General features: G+C 40.1%; 1 protein-coding gene across 1 annotated transcript in view; it reads left to right on the top strand.

Moving 5' to 3' along the window:
- The window catches only part of MAPK1 (mitogen-activated protein kinase 1), a 104,533-nt gene that overhangs the window by 44,027 nt on the left and 46,176 nt on the right, over nucleotides 1-14,330 (top strand). Inside the window, exons 2-3 of the mRNA XM_002743577.7 lie at nucleotides 8,285-8,467; nucleotides 10,581-10,770. Of these exons, the coding sequence (XP_002743623.5) occupies nucleotides 8,285-8,467; nucleotides 10,581-10,770 (373 nt within the window). The remainder of the gene's footprint in view (nucleotides 1-8,284; nucleotides 8,468-10,580; nucleotides 10,771-14,330) is intronic.

Genomic DNA, 14,330 nt, shown 5'->3' with positions numbered 1-14,330 from the left:
TGGACAGGTATAAACTCCAGCCATATTGAACTATCCAGCACTGGTACTCAGCCTTCTGTGCTTCAGCTCCTATAGCTCCTTCTTTCTTAAGTGTCTTTCTCATGTGCTGCCTATTAAAATCCTGCCTGCTTTTTAAGACATCATTAAATACCACTTTCTTAGATCCATGGATACTAACATAGAGCATAGCCTGACCCATAATAAACACTCAATAAATTGTAGGTATTATTAAATAAGAATTGTTCGTAACTACTTTTCAATACTACCATTACCTGGTTCCCAATAAATTGTAGACATTTTGAGTAATATACATCTACAAACTAAGGAAAAGCAGTATTATCAGTAAGTGTAAGCAAGTTGAATGTAAAGTGAATGCATAAATGATTAATGTGTAGAATTTAGTTTTCATCTCTGTCTGAATATCATTTTTTGTTTGTTTGTTTGTTTGTATTGTTTTTTTGTTTTTGTTTTTTGAGACAGAGTTTCACTCTTGTTGCCCAGGCTGGAGTGCAATGGTTCCCGTCTCGGCTCACTGCAACCTCTGCCTCCTGGGTTCAGGCGATTCACCTACCTCAGCCTCCCAAGTGGCTGGGATTACAGGCACCTGCCACCACGCCCAGCTATATTCTGTGTTCTTGTCTCCTTTCCTCACACAATTGCATTAAGAGTAGGATTGGCTGGGCGCGGTCGCTCAAGCCGATAATCCCAGCACTTTGGGAGGCCGAGGCGGGTGGATCACAAGGTCAAGAGATCGAGACCATCCTGGTCAACATGGTGAAACCCTGTCTCTACTAAAAATACAAAAAATTAGCTGGGCATGGTGGCGCATGCCTGTAATCCCAGCTACTCAGGAGGCTGAGGCAGGAGAATTGCCTGAACCCAGGAGGCGGAGGTTGCGGTGAGCCGAGATCGCGCCATTGTACTCCAGCCTGGGTAACAAGAGCGAAACTCCGTCTCAAAAAACAACAACAACAAAAAAAACAAAAACAAAAAAAGAGTAGGATCATTACTTGTTTTTGGCACCAGTCCCAACATGAAGCCTCACAAATGGGAAGTGCTTGACAATCGTGGCTTGAATTCACCAAAGCTCTGTCTTCACTTTGTGTTGTTGTGGTAACCCTATCAAAACAGGAAATGAAGCTAGATTACCATGACTTGTTCATAATTGACTCATGCTGGTTCCCTTTTCTTCCCTAAGTGAATAGTGTACTCCAGAATTTCATGGGCTTCTTCCACATTTATTGATCAGTACACTTCTAGAATCTGTTTCCCACTTGCCCCAGCACTGGAATGGACATGTGACCAGAGAGCTGTGGTTCCTTTTTTTTTTTTTTAACTTCTTTACTAAGAAGTAAGTGATATACAAAATATTACACACATTTAAAGTATAATGTTGGATAAGTTTTAATGCATTATACACCCATGAAACCATCAACACAATTAGGATAAGGAACATACTCATTGCCTCCAAAAGTTACGTGGTTTCCATTTGTAATATTCTCCCATTCCCAGGCAACCCTGGGGGAAAATCCAAAGTAAACCCAGGATTACTTTGTATTTTCTGTAAATAGAAATCCTTTTCTTTTGGGTCAGCTTCATGCACCATAATTATTTGACATTCATCTGTGTTGCATGTATCAATAGTTCATTTCCTTTTAGTATCAAATAGGAATCCATCTGTTTTGAGACTTGAGATGGGTGTGCTCACTTTGGACCTTGATGTCCTCCCATTCCCCATGATTCATGGATCTTAGGATAGAATTCATCTAGGACTTGAGTTTACGTCCATTTAAAATGACTAGACACTCTCAATATCTTGGGCTTCTCAAGGGCAGAGTATTATTTATAATCCTTGCATCCTAATCTTAGAATAGTTCTTGATATAGAAGGTACTAACCCCATGCTGGATAAAGAAGGTACTAACCCAATGCTGGATAAAAGTTTCCCCCTTTATTGGCCAGGCGTGGTGGCTCATGCCTGTAATCCTAGCACTTTGAGAGGCCAAGGCAAGAGGATCACTTGAGTTCAGGAGTTTGAGACCAGCCTGGGCAACATTGTAGGTCCCTGTCTCTACAAAAAATATTTTTTAATTAGCCAGGTGTGGTGGTACTAGCCTGTGGTCCCTGATACTCTAGAGGCTGGGGCTGCAGTGAGCCACGATTGTGCCACTGCACTCTAGCATGGGTGACAGAGAGAGCCCATCTCAAAATAAAAAAAAAAAGAAATATTTAATTTTTTCTCTCTTTAACGTGTCTCATCCCCCTTAAATTTTTTTTTTTTTTAAACTGGGTGCCATGGCATGTACCTGTAATCCTAACTACTGAGAAGCCTGAGGCAGTGAGCTTGGGAGTTCAGGACCAGACTGGGTAGCATAGTGAGACTTCATCTCATTACCCTCACCCCAAAAAAAAGTTTTGGTTAATTATAGTAAAAAACATAAAATTTGCCATCTTAACCATTTTTAAGTAGGTTCAGTAGTGTTAAATATATTCACATTGTTGTGCAACAGATATAGAACTTTTTCATCTTGGAAAATTGAAAATCTGTACTCCTTGAACACATCTCCCAGTTTCTTACTGTCCTCAGCCCTTTTTGCAACCACCATTCTCCTTTCTGATTCTATGAGTTTGTTAATATTAGATACCTTATAAAAGTGAAAGCATATAGTATTTGTCTTTTTGTGACTGGCTTATTTCTGTTGATATAATGTCCTCAAGGTTCATCCACGTTATAGCATGTGATAGAATGACCTTTTTGGGTTTTTCCCCCTACTTTTATTGGGGCATAATTGACAAACGAAAGTTGTGTATATTTATTGTGTACAATGTGATTTTGTTTTGATAAATGTATACCATGTGAAATGATCCCCACTGTAAAGCTAATTAAGATACCCAGCACTTCACATAGTTACATTTATGTGTGTGGTGGTGTGGGGGCAAGAACATTTAAGATGTACTTCTGTTTTTTTTTTTTTTTTTTTTTTTTTTTGAGGCAGTGTTTTGCTCTTGTCACCTAGGCTGGAGGACAGTGGCGCAACCTCTGCCTCTTGGGTTGACTCAGCCTCCTGGGTAGCTGGGATTATAGGTACCCGCCACCATGCCTGGCATATTTATATTTTTAGAAGAGACAAGGTTTTACCATGTTGTTCAGGCTGGTCTCAGAGGTGATCCGCCTGCCTCGGCCTCCCAAAGTGCTGGGATTACAGGCATGAGCCACCATGCCCAGCCAATGATAGTGACCATTCTAATAGCTGTGAGGTGATACCTCATTTTGGTTTTGATTGGCATTTTTCTGATGAATGATTTTGAGCATTTTTTTTAATATACCTGTTGGCCAGTTGTATGCCTTCTTTTGAGAAACGGCTATTCAGGTTCTTTGCTGCCTCTCCCCACCATCCCTACCTTCTTTTTTTCCATTTTGAGACAGGGTCTCTCTGTGTTACCTAGGCTAGTCTTGAACTCTTGGTCTCAAACAATCTTCCTACCTCAGCCTCCTGAATAGTTAGGACTACAGGCAGGTGCTGCTGCGCCTGGCCTTTGCCCATTTTTAAATATTTTGTTTGTTTCTTGCTATTGAATTGTTTTGAGTTTCTTATACATTTTAAATATTAGCCCCTTATCAGATATGTGGTTTGTAAATATTTTCTCCCATTCTCTAAGTTGTCCCTTCACTGTTGATTACTTTTTTTTTTTTGCTGTACAGAAGCTTTTTAGTTTGATGTAATTCAGTTTGTCTATTTTTGCTTTCGCTGCCTATGCTTTGGGGGTCATAACCAAAAAATAATTGCCCAGACCAGTGTCAAGAAGCTTTCCCCCATATTTTCTTCTAGTAGTTTTATGATTTCAGGTATTACACTTTTTCTCTTTAATCTGTCTTGGTTTGATTTTTTTTTAATAAGTTGTGAAATAACCATCAGTTTTATTCTTTTACATGCAGATATCCAATTTTCCCAGCACCATTTATTGAACAGACTATCCTTTATGTTTGGGCTCTGTATTCTGGTCTATTTGTCTAATTTTATGCCAGTACCATGCTGATTCCCTGCCCCCACCCAGCTTTATTAAGGTATAATTGACAAATACAAATTAGTATATGAAGCTGAGGTAGAGGTGCTGGAAAAAAAATTAGTATATATTTATGGTGTACAACATGATGTTTTGATATATGTGTATATTGTGAGATGAGTAAATCAAGCTAATTAACATATCCATTATCTCACATACTTATCTTTTTTGCGGTTAGAATGTTTAAGATCTAATCTTTTAGCAACTGGCAAGTATATAATACATTATTATTAACTATAGTCCCCATGCTGTAGGATAGATCTCTAGAACTTACTCATCCTGGTTAACTGAAACTTTATATTCTAAAAGATCATCTGCACATTTCATCCTATCCCACAGTGTCATGCTGTTTTGGTTGCTATAGCTTTATAGTGTATTTTGAAATCAGGTGATGTGATGCCTCCACCTTTGTTCTTGCTGAAGATTGCTTTGGCTATATGGAGTCTGTTGTGGTTTCATATGTGAATTTAAGGGTTGCTTTTCTGTTTCTGTGAAAAATGCCATTGGAACTTTTATAGGGATTGCATTGAATCTGCAGACCGTTTCGAGTAGTGTGGACATTTTAAGAATATTAATTCACGCCTGGCACAATGGCTCACGCCTATAATCCCAACACTTTGGGAGGCTGAGGTGGGAGGATCACTTAAGGTCAGGAGTTTGAGACCAGCCTGGATAACATAGTGAGACCCCATCTCTACCAAAAAAAGTTTTTAAATTAAAAAAATTAGCCAGGCATGGTTTTTGGTTGTTGAATTGAATTTTCTTGTGTTTTGTTTTGTTTTGGGATGGTCTCCAACTCCTGACCTCATGATCTGCCTGCCTCAGCCTCCCAAAGTGCTGGGAAGGCATGAGCCACTGCACCCACTGAATTTCCTTGTTTTTTCAAAGGCTGAATAGGCTGGACATGGTGCTCACTTTTGTAATCCCAGCACTTTGGGAGGCCAAGGTGGGTGGATCACCTGAGATCAGTTCAAGACCAGCCTGGCCAGTGTGGTGAAACCCCATCTCTACTAAAAATACAAAAATTAGTTGGGCATGGTGACTCAGGTCTGCAATCCCATCTACTTGGGAGGCTGAGGCAGGAGAATCACTTGAACCCGGGAGGCGGAGGCTGCAGTGAGCTGAATCGCACCATTGCACTCCAGCGTGGGTGACTAGAGTGAAAATCCATCACAAAAAGGAAAAAAAAGGCTGAATAATATTCCACTCTTATCTGTTCCTCCACAGTGGACATTTGGGTTGCTTCTACATCTTGAGTATTGTGCATAATGCTGCAATGAACATGAATCTGCCAATAGGTCTTAGAGATTCTGCTTTGAATTGTTTTGCATATATGCACAGAAGTGGGATCGCTGGACCATTTGGGAATTCTATTTTTAATTTTTTGAGGAACTTCAAAGTAGTTACACCATTGTACATACTCGGTAGAGTACTAGGGTGTGAATTTCTCTACAGCCTCACCAGCACTGTTTTCTGTTGATTTGTTTTTTTTCTTTTTTTTTTAATCAGATCAAGAACAGGTGAGAAATCGTTTGTTTTTAATAGTGGCAGTCATAATGGATGTGTGGTGATAGCTTATTGTGGTTTTGATTTGCATTTCTCTAATGGTTCATGATGATCAGTGTCTTTATATGTGTCTTTTTTGAAACATGTTCATTCAGCGTTACGTCTTTTTTAATGTTCCTTTTTAATGAACCGTCTTTGGATTCCTGTGATAAGAGACACACTTGTAGCAAAAAGCTGCAGTTTGGTGCTAGGTAGGGACAAAAGGGATTGAGTAAAACAAGATATAGTTGATAATGTCAAAGTGATTTTAAAGCATAAACTATTCAGAGACACCTGAAAGTTCATGGTATGCCTGACTTGCCAAGTATCAACATTAAAATATATAAAATAAAACCGAGATATCCAAGGAGAAACTAGCAAGTATAGAATTTTTATGGAAGAGTGCAACCCTCATTGTCATCACTTCTATGAAAGACAGATTATATAAACCAAAAAGGCAGCAGAATGGTTAAGTGGAGCAGAAGGAACAGACCAAACTCCGTGGACAGGATCACACCTTTTTTTCAAGTGGGACCAGATGAGAATGATCTCATGTTTTCTCACTTAAAAGGAGGCAGTTAGTTATTTGTCACTGAGTGTTGGTTGACACAGTAGTGGGACACACTGACCATAAGCTCCTGTCTCCAAAAATCTTTTTGAATTATAATTTTGCAGAAGAAATTATGGCCACATTTGACTGTTAACACTAGAAATTTATAATATTAACACTAGAAAATTGTAATGTTGTGTTTAAACCAGTATTTTGTAACCAGTATTTGTAACTAATTTATGCTGTTATTGAACATAATCATGTTCTATGATTTGAATTACCCAAAATAGAATTTTTATTTCTAAAAATATTCTCAATATTAAATAAGCTTGCTTATTATATATGCTTTTAAATATATTTTGTTAAATTATGATAATATACTTTTGCCTGTCTAACTGAAAATCACTGGCTTAAGGCCTCATGCAGCAAACCAAAGCAAAATAAGATTTCAGTAGTGATTCTTTACTTAAAAATATATTTCATTTGAAAGCATTTTTGGACCACCTGTGTGCTGCATGTTAATGGTGTTTTAGGATAATTAGATCCAAGGAAGACAGAGTTTTCCTCCAGAGCCTTATCTTGTTATAGAATCAGACAAATAAATCAGTAATTTTTAGGGTAAGTAGACCGATAAATATTATTATAGAAGCATAAACATTATTTTTTATTTATTTAATTTAGAGACAGAGTCTCACTCTGTTGCCCAGGCTGGAATACAGTGGTGTGTGGTGTGATCTTGGCTCACTGCCACCTCCACCTCCCAGATTCAAGTGATTGTTGTGCCGCAGCCTCCCGAGTAGCTGGAATTACACACTCTGCTAAATTTTTTGTACTTTTAGTAGAGGCAGGGTTTCACCATGTTGTCCAGGCTGGTCTTAAAACTCCTGTCCTCAAGTTATCTACCCACGAAGCCTCCAAAGTGCTGGGATTGCAGACATAGCCACTGCAGCTGGCCTTGGAAGCATAAGCTTTAGAATAAGGTTATTTTACTGTTTTCTAGCCTTTACCCCAAGGAAACAAGAAATGTTGTCTTATTGCCTGTCAATATTATTTATTGCTTTGGTCAGTGGGCCAAATGTTGACATTTATTAATATGAAAAGTTCTTAGATACAAATTTTTAGAGAGTGTTTATTATAAAGATAGCAGAAATACTGAAGATTCAAATTCATCATAAAATTGAAGGTATAATTTTTATTATTGCTTTTGCTTAGAATTCTGGTATATCAGACATTAAGGACAACTTGGAAAGAACTGGACTGCATATTATTGCTACAAATGTGTTTTTTGAAGAATACTTTCTAGGTTTTGTTATAAAACTACCCAAAATTTTTTGTTTGTTTTTTGAGATGGAGTCTCTCTCTCCAAGCTGGAGTGCAGTGGTGCAATCTTAGCTGACTACAAACCACGCCTCCTGGGTTCAAGCTATTCTCCTGCCTCAGCCTCCTGAGAGCTGGGACTACAGGCATGTGCCACCATGCCCAGCTAATTTTTGAATTTTTAGTAGAGACAGGGTTTCACCAAGTTGGCCAGGATGGTCTCAATCTCTTGACCTTGTGATGCTCCTGCCTCCGCCTCCCGAAGTGCTAGGATTATAGGCACGAGCCACCGCGCCCAGCCCAAACTACCAAACATCTTGATGATTCAGTTTCTTGGGGGAAAAATGATCAGGTCATTTTACAAGTGAGATAAAGTTAATTCAAGTAATCAAAGCGTTCTCGGTCCATTTTTGGTAGGGATAAAGATGTATGGTTGTAGGTTATTTGAATGTTTCTTCTGTGTCAGTGAAAGTGATTACTCTCACCAGAATGCAGTTGCTAAGACAATGGGAAAATGCTTTTTTGTATGTATTTCTGGGTAAAGCCCATGTTTCTGGGTTATGAAAATAGGCATCCACACTGTTAACAGGGCTGTTAATTTTGAGAGTCACTAGGTGCTATCTCATGTCAATTGCATTCATACTCCCTAACTTGAGGTCTTTTTTTGTGATAATATACATGCTACCTTCATGGGTATGAAACAGGTGTTTACACGGAGTGTTAAAAAATGTAATACTTAACCAATTTGCATTCTTTCTGCAAATATTCTGAGGGCTGTTTTTAATGCCATCTGTCTCTCTTTTTTAAGCTCTGCTTATGATAATGTCAACAAAGTTCGAGTAGCTATCAAGAAAATCAGCCCCTTTGAGCACCAGACCTACTGCCAGAGAACCCTGAGGGAGATAAAAATCTTACTGCGCTTCAGACATGAGAATATCATTGGAATCAATGACATTATTCGAGCACCGACCATCGAGCAAATGAAAGATGTGTATCCTTTTTGGGCAACTAGCCAATTCCACTGCTTGGTAACCTTGTTGAGTAAATAGAATTTGAAATTTCCTGAACTTAAAGGAAAAGTGCATTAAACATGCTAAAGGGAAAGTCGTGATCTGCTTGCCATTTACTCCCTAAGTCTAGTTATGGAAAATCTTGGTTAACTCCATTTCCAGTCATGTTTTTCTATATAAGGGTTGGTTTGTTGTGATGATGAAAAGGAAAAGGGAAGATCATTAGTAGACTAAGAAAGAGGGTGCTGTGGCTCTCTACCTAGTGAAATCAGAACTGTCCTGATCTTAGAATCAGGTCACCAACTCTTTAGGTCTCAGTTTCCCCACCTTTAAAATGAAGGAACTGATAGTTATGATCTTTAAGGTCGACCGAGCTCTTAAATTATGTCATGACCAACGTTTAGAAATGTAGACTGAGCAGGTCTAGAGGATGCTGCCTGGGTAAAGGCTCCATTTGAAAGATAGAGAGGTAAAGTATACTCTATATAAGAAGAGAATCTGCCAAAATGGAGAAGGTTAGGCTAGTACAGCACTCCTACCAGCTTACCCAATTTGTATTCCGCCCCTCCAGGGTGTGACAACTCACACGGTCTCTAGGCAGCCCTTTCCATTTTTAAATAGCTCTCTTAATAAGTTGTAGTGATATTTGAAATGAAATGCCTCCTGCCACTACCACCTGTTGGTCCTACTTTACTTTTTGCTATGAAAATAAACCTCTTTGAGATGACAGATTTTAAAATCATGTTTCATTTGAATCCCTTGCTGTGCTGCATCTAGCATAAATCTATAGGAGACAGATTTGTATTTGCACAGAAGTGAATAAAAGAAATGCAGAAACACTGCTAATGAAATAATATGATTACATTAAAGGCTAAAGGCTTTAATAATTTAATTTCTGGGCCGGTCGAGGTGGCTCATGCCTGTAATCCTAGCACTTTCGGAGGCCAAGGTGGATGGATCACCTGAGGCCAGGAGTTCAAGACCAGCCTGCCTGTCATAGTGAAACCCCATCTTTATTAAATTTTAAAAAGAAATTTAAAAAAATTAAAAAAATTTAATTTCTGTAAGAAAGAAAGTAAGTAGCCGTATCTAAAATTTTAGGTGGTTGGATACATGACCAGGCAAGAAAGCAAGAGGAGCAAAATTAGCACAAACTCTTTCTTAGCACAACTTGCCCATAGTCTTGTTTATTTAGGATCTTTTTTTTTTTTTTTTTTTTTTAAGAGACAGAGTTTCACTCTTGTTGCCCAAGCTGGAGTACAGTAGGGCAGTTTCTGCTCACTGCAGCCTCTGCCTCCTGGGTACAAATGATTGTCCTTCCTCAGCCTCCTGAGTAGCTGTGATTACAGGTGCCTGCCACCATGCCAGGCTAAATTTTTTGTATTTTTAGTAGAGATGGGGTTTCACCATGTTGGCCAGTCTGGTCTCAAACTCCTGGACCTCAGGTGATCCACCTGCCTTGGTCTCCCAAAGTGCTTGGATTATGAGTGCAAGCCACCACATCCCACTATTTAGGATCTTAACAGTAATGGAAGAGTCAAGATAATAGACTTAGGGTTGGATTTACTAGTTAGAGTTAGTTTCTTGACCTGTATTTCTGGAAGTTTTATGATTGGCTTTTGAGGAGCTTGGGAGAGGAGGGGAGGAACAAGAAGGAAAAGAATAGTAACATTACAGGTTACCGAACCAAACAGGAGGGAATATGTGCTACTTAGAGGGCACCAGTGTTTCCAACAAACCTTGAGGGGTTTCACTGATTTTGGACTATTTAAAGAACAAAGAGGTTGAGACTTCAAGATTGGCCAGTATTTCTGTAACATCCCATTTCAGATCTCAGTCTAGGCCCATAGCTGTGTCAGTCAAATATGCTATACTGCCTGCCATCATCACACAGGACCTGAATGGAGTTAAGGACTTCAGATTCCTTCCATGAAGGAAACCAGGTTTTCCTCAGTTTCTTCTTTACCTTGAGGGCCTCGTGGTGTAATAATAGATTTGTTTGGGAAGAGAGTCGAGAGAGGATGCATTTTTGTTTTCAATGCTTTGCTAAATGTGACCAGCTAATTGGTGTTTTACCTTAACCTGTACAAACAGATATATAGTACAGGACCTCATGGAAACAGATCTTTACAAGCTCTTGAAGACACAACACCTCAGCAACGACCATATCTGCTATTTTCTTTACCAGATCCTCAGAGGGTTAAAATATATCCATTCAGCTAATGTTCTGCACCGTGACCTCAAGCCTTCCAATCTGCTGCTCAACACCACCTGTGATCTCAAGGTCAGCCAGGTTATTTACTATTAGGGTGATATATATATTGAAAAACTCTTTCACTGAAGCATAGTTATATTTGTCATTATTCATGTTTAAAATTACACCAGAAATACCCAAAAACTTTTTTTTTTTAGATGGAGTCTCACTATGCTAACCAGGCTGGAGTGCAGTGGTGCGATCTCAAACTCACTGTAATCTCTGCCTTCCAGGTTCAAATATTTCTCCTGCCTCAACCTACTGAGTAACTGGGATTACAGGTGCGTGCCACCATGGCTCGCTAATTTTTGCCTTTTTAGTAGAGACAGGATTTCACCATGTTGGCTATGCTGGTCTCAAACTCCTGACCTCAGGTGATCTGCCTGCCTCAGCCTCCCAATGTGCTGGGATTACAGGCTTGAGCCACCACACCCAGCCCAAAAACATTTTTATGGCCAAAAAATACCATAAAAAAGCCTAGAAAGATGGTAGTCGTCGTCTTCTTTATCACATTGCCCCTTTCTCCCCAGAGATTTCTTTTTTTTCCTTTTTTTGTTTAAAGACAGCGTCTTAGTATTTTTCCCAGACTGGTCTCAAGCAGTCTTCCTTTCTCAGCCTCCCAAAGTGCTGTGATTACATAGGTGGCAACTGCACCAGGCTGAGGTAACTAACTACTAATAACAAATTGGTGGCCACGTGTGGTGGCTTACACGCCTGTAATCCCAACACTTTTGGAGACCGAGGTGGATGGATCACCCGAGGTCAGGTGTTTGAGACCACCCTGGCCAACATGGCCAAACCCCATCTCTACTAAAATTACAAATATTAGCCGGGCATGGAGGTGCACACCTGTAATCTCACCTACATGGGAGGCTGAGGAAGGAGAATTGCTTGAACCCAGGAGGCGGAGGTTGCAGTGAGCTGAGATCACACCACTGCACGCCAACCTGGGTGACAAAGTGAGACTCTGTCTCACCCAAAAAAAAAAAAAAAAAGTGCATTTTCTCTTACATATATGTGTACTTTTATACTTTATATAGGTAAACAGGATCATGTACATTTTGTGTTAGTTTTAAAAATCATCTGTTTTGTTAGTGACATTTTTTTAAAATAAATTTTTCTATCCAAAAGATAGAAAGCAGCAGAAAACTTAACCTCACTGACTTTAATACCTAAGAAGGCATTCCAGGCCGAGCACTGTGGCTCACGCCTGTAGTCCCAGCACTTTGGGAGGCTGAGGCAAGTGGATCACAAGGTCAGGAGTTCAAGACCAGCCTGGCCAAGATGTTGAAACCCCGTCTCTACTAAAAATACAAAAAAAATTTAGCTGGGCGGGGTGGCACACGCTTGTAATCCCAGCTACTCAGGAGACTGAGGCAAGAGAATTGCTTGAACCTCAGAGGCGGAGGTTGCAGTGAGCTGAGATCTCGCCATTGCACTCCAGCCTGGGTGACAGAGTGACTCTGTCTCAAAAAAAAAAAAGAATTCCAACTTAAAAAAAACCCAAATCCTTTACAATCCTCCGAGTTCTGCTGAAAATATGCAAAATTTACATATTTCTATTTTAATAGGTGTCATAGGTAAGCAAGGAGGGAAATTTATGGATGTCTTAGATATGATGGAGTGATATGAATTCAGTCTACAAAAATGCGCAGGAATTCAAGAAAACCTAAATAAATAGGAAGACATCCCATGTCCGTGGCTCATAAGACTTAATAGTATTGAGATGGCAGTGTTCCCCAAATGGATCTGCAGATTTAGTATAATCCCTATCAAAGCCCCAGCTGTTTTTCCCTGCAGAAATTGAACGGCTGATCCTAAAATTCATATGGAAATTCATATGGACTACTGATAACACTTCCTGATTTCAAATTTACTACAAAACGCAGTAATAAAGACAGTGTGCTACTGACATAAGAACAGACATGTAGCTCAGTGGAATAGAAGTGAGAGTCAGTAAATAAACTCATATGTCTCTGGTCAACTGATTTTTGACAAGGATGCCAGACATTTATTGGGGAAAGAATAGTCTTTTCAACAAATGAATCTGGAACAACTGAAAAGCCACATACAAAATGATGAAAAAAATTAACTCAATTAATTCATGCCTGTAATCACAGCACTTTGGGAGGCCAAGGCAGGTAGATTGCCTGAGCTCCGGAGTTCAAGACCAGCCTGGGCAACAAAGACTGAAAAACCCCATCTCTACCAAAAATACAAAAAAAATTATCTGGGCGTGGTGGCACATGCCTGTGGTCCCAGCTACTCAGGAGGCTGAGTGGCAAAACTGCTTGAGCCTAGAAGGTGGAAGTTGCAGTGAGCAGAGATCACACCACTGCACTCCAACTGGGGTGACAGAGTGAGACCCCGTCTCAAAAGGAAAAAAAAACCTCAAAATGGATTGAAGAACACAGTTTAAAAGCTAAAACTTTGGGCCAGGCACAGTGGCTCACGCCTATAACTTTGGGATGCCGAGGCGGGCGGATCATGAGGTCAGGAGATAAAGACCATCCTGGCTAACATGGTGAAACCTAGTCTCTACTAAAAAATACAAAAAATTAGCCAGGCGTGGTGGTAGGTGCCTGTAGTCCCAGCCACTCAGCAGACTGAGGCAGGACCTAAATACCAGAAGGTCAGTGAGGCTGTAGGTTACAAACTCCCTAGGCCGAGGGTCTGTGGGAATGGGCATCACGGTCATCACAAGGCACTGAGGATACGATAGATGTGCAGTGACCCCAGAGCTTCAGCAAACACGAGTCCTCTCCCCGTGTGGTGATCTCTCAACTGCCATATGAACACTATAACAAATCAGTGACATACCATACCCATCTTTGGAATGAGATTCTCTCCTCTCATATTTATACCCATGAGAATGATGCACATACACTGCTGTATACTTTTTATTTTTTGAGAGAAGTCTTGCCCTGTTGCCCAGACTGGAGTACAGTGGCGCCATTTCAGCTCATTGCAACCACTGCCTCCCAGGTTTGAGTGATTCTCCTACCTCAGACTCCCAAGTAGCTAGGATTACAGGCATGCACCACCATACTTTGTATTTTCAGTAGAGACAGGGTTTCACCATGTTGGCCAGACTAGACTTGAACTCCTGACCCCAGGTGATCCGCCTGCCTCAGCCACCCAAAGAGCTAGGATTACAGGCATGAGCCACAGCATCTGGCCGCTGTATGTTTTTAAAACATTAGTGAAGACCAGATGTGATGGCAAATGTCTATATAATCCCAGCACTTTGGGAGGCCAGTGCAGGCGGATCACAAGGTCAGAAGTTCGAGACCAGCCTGGCCAACATGGTGAAACACATTCTCTACTAAAAATACAAAAATTAGCCAGGTGTGGTGGCAGGCACCTGTAATTCCAGCTACTGGGATGGCTTCAGCAGGAGAATTGCTTGAACCCAGGAGGTGGAGGTTGCAGTGAGCTGAGATCACACCATTGCACTCCAGCTTGGACAAAAGAGCAAGACTCCATCTCGAAAAAATAAATAAATAAAATAAGTTAGTGAATTTTACCACTTTAAATATCTAAAATATGCTGTTATGCTTCTGATTCTTTGTGTTAACTTGGGTTTTCAA

Source organism: Callithrix jacchus, chromosome 1 (genome assembly GCF_049354715.1).
Source record: "Callithrix jacchus isolate 240 chromosome 1, calJac240_pri, whole genome shotgun sequence".
Taxonomy (NCBI): Eukaryota; Metazoa; Chordata; class Mammalia; order Primates; family Cebidae; genus Callithrix; species Callithrix jacchus.
Note: the sequence above shows the minus strand (reverse complement) of the source record. Positions and strands in the feature narration are given on the sequence as shown.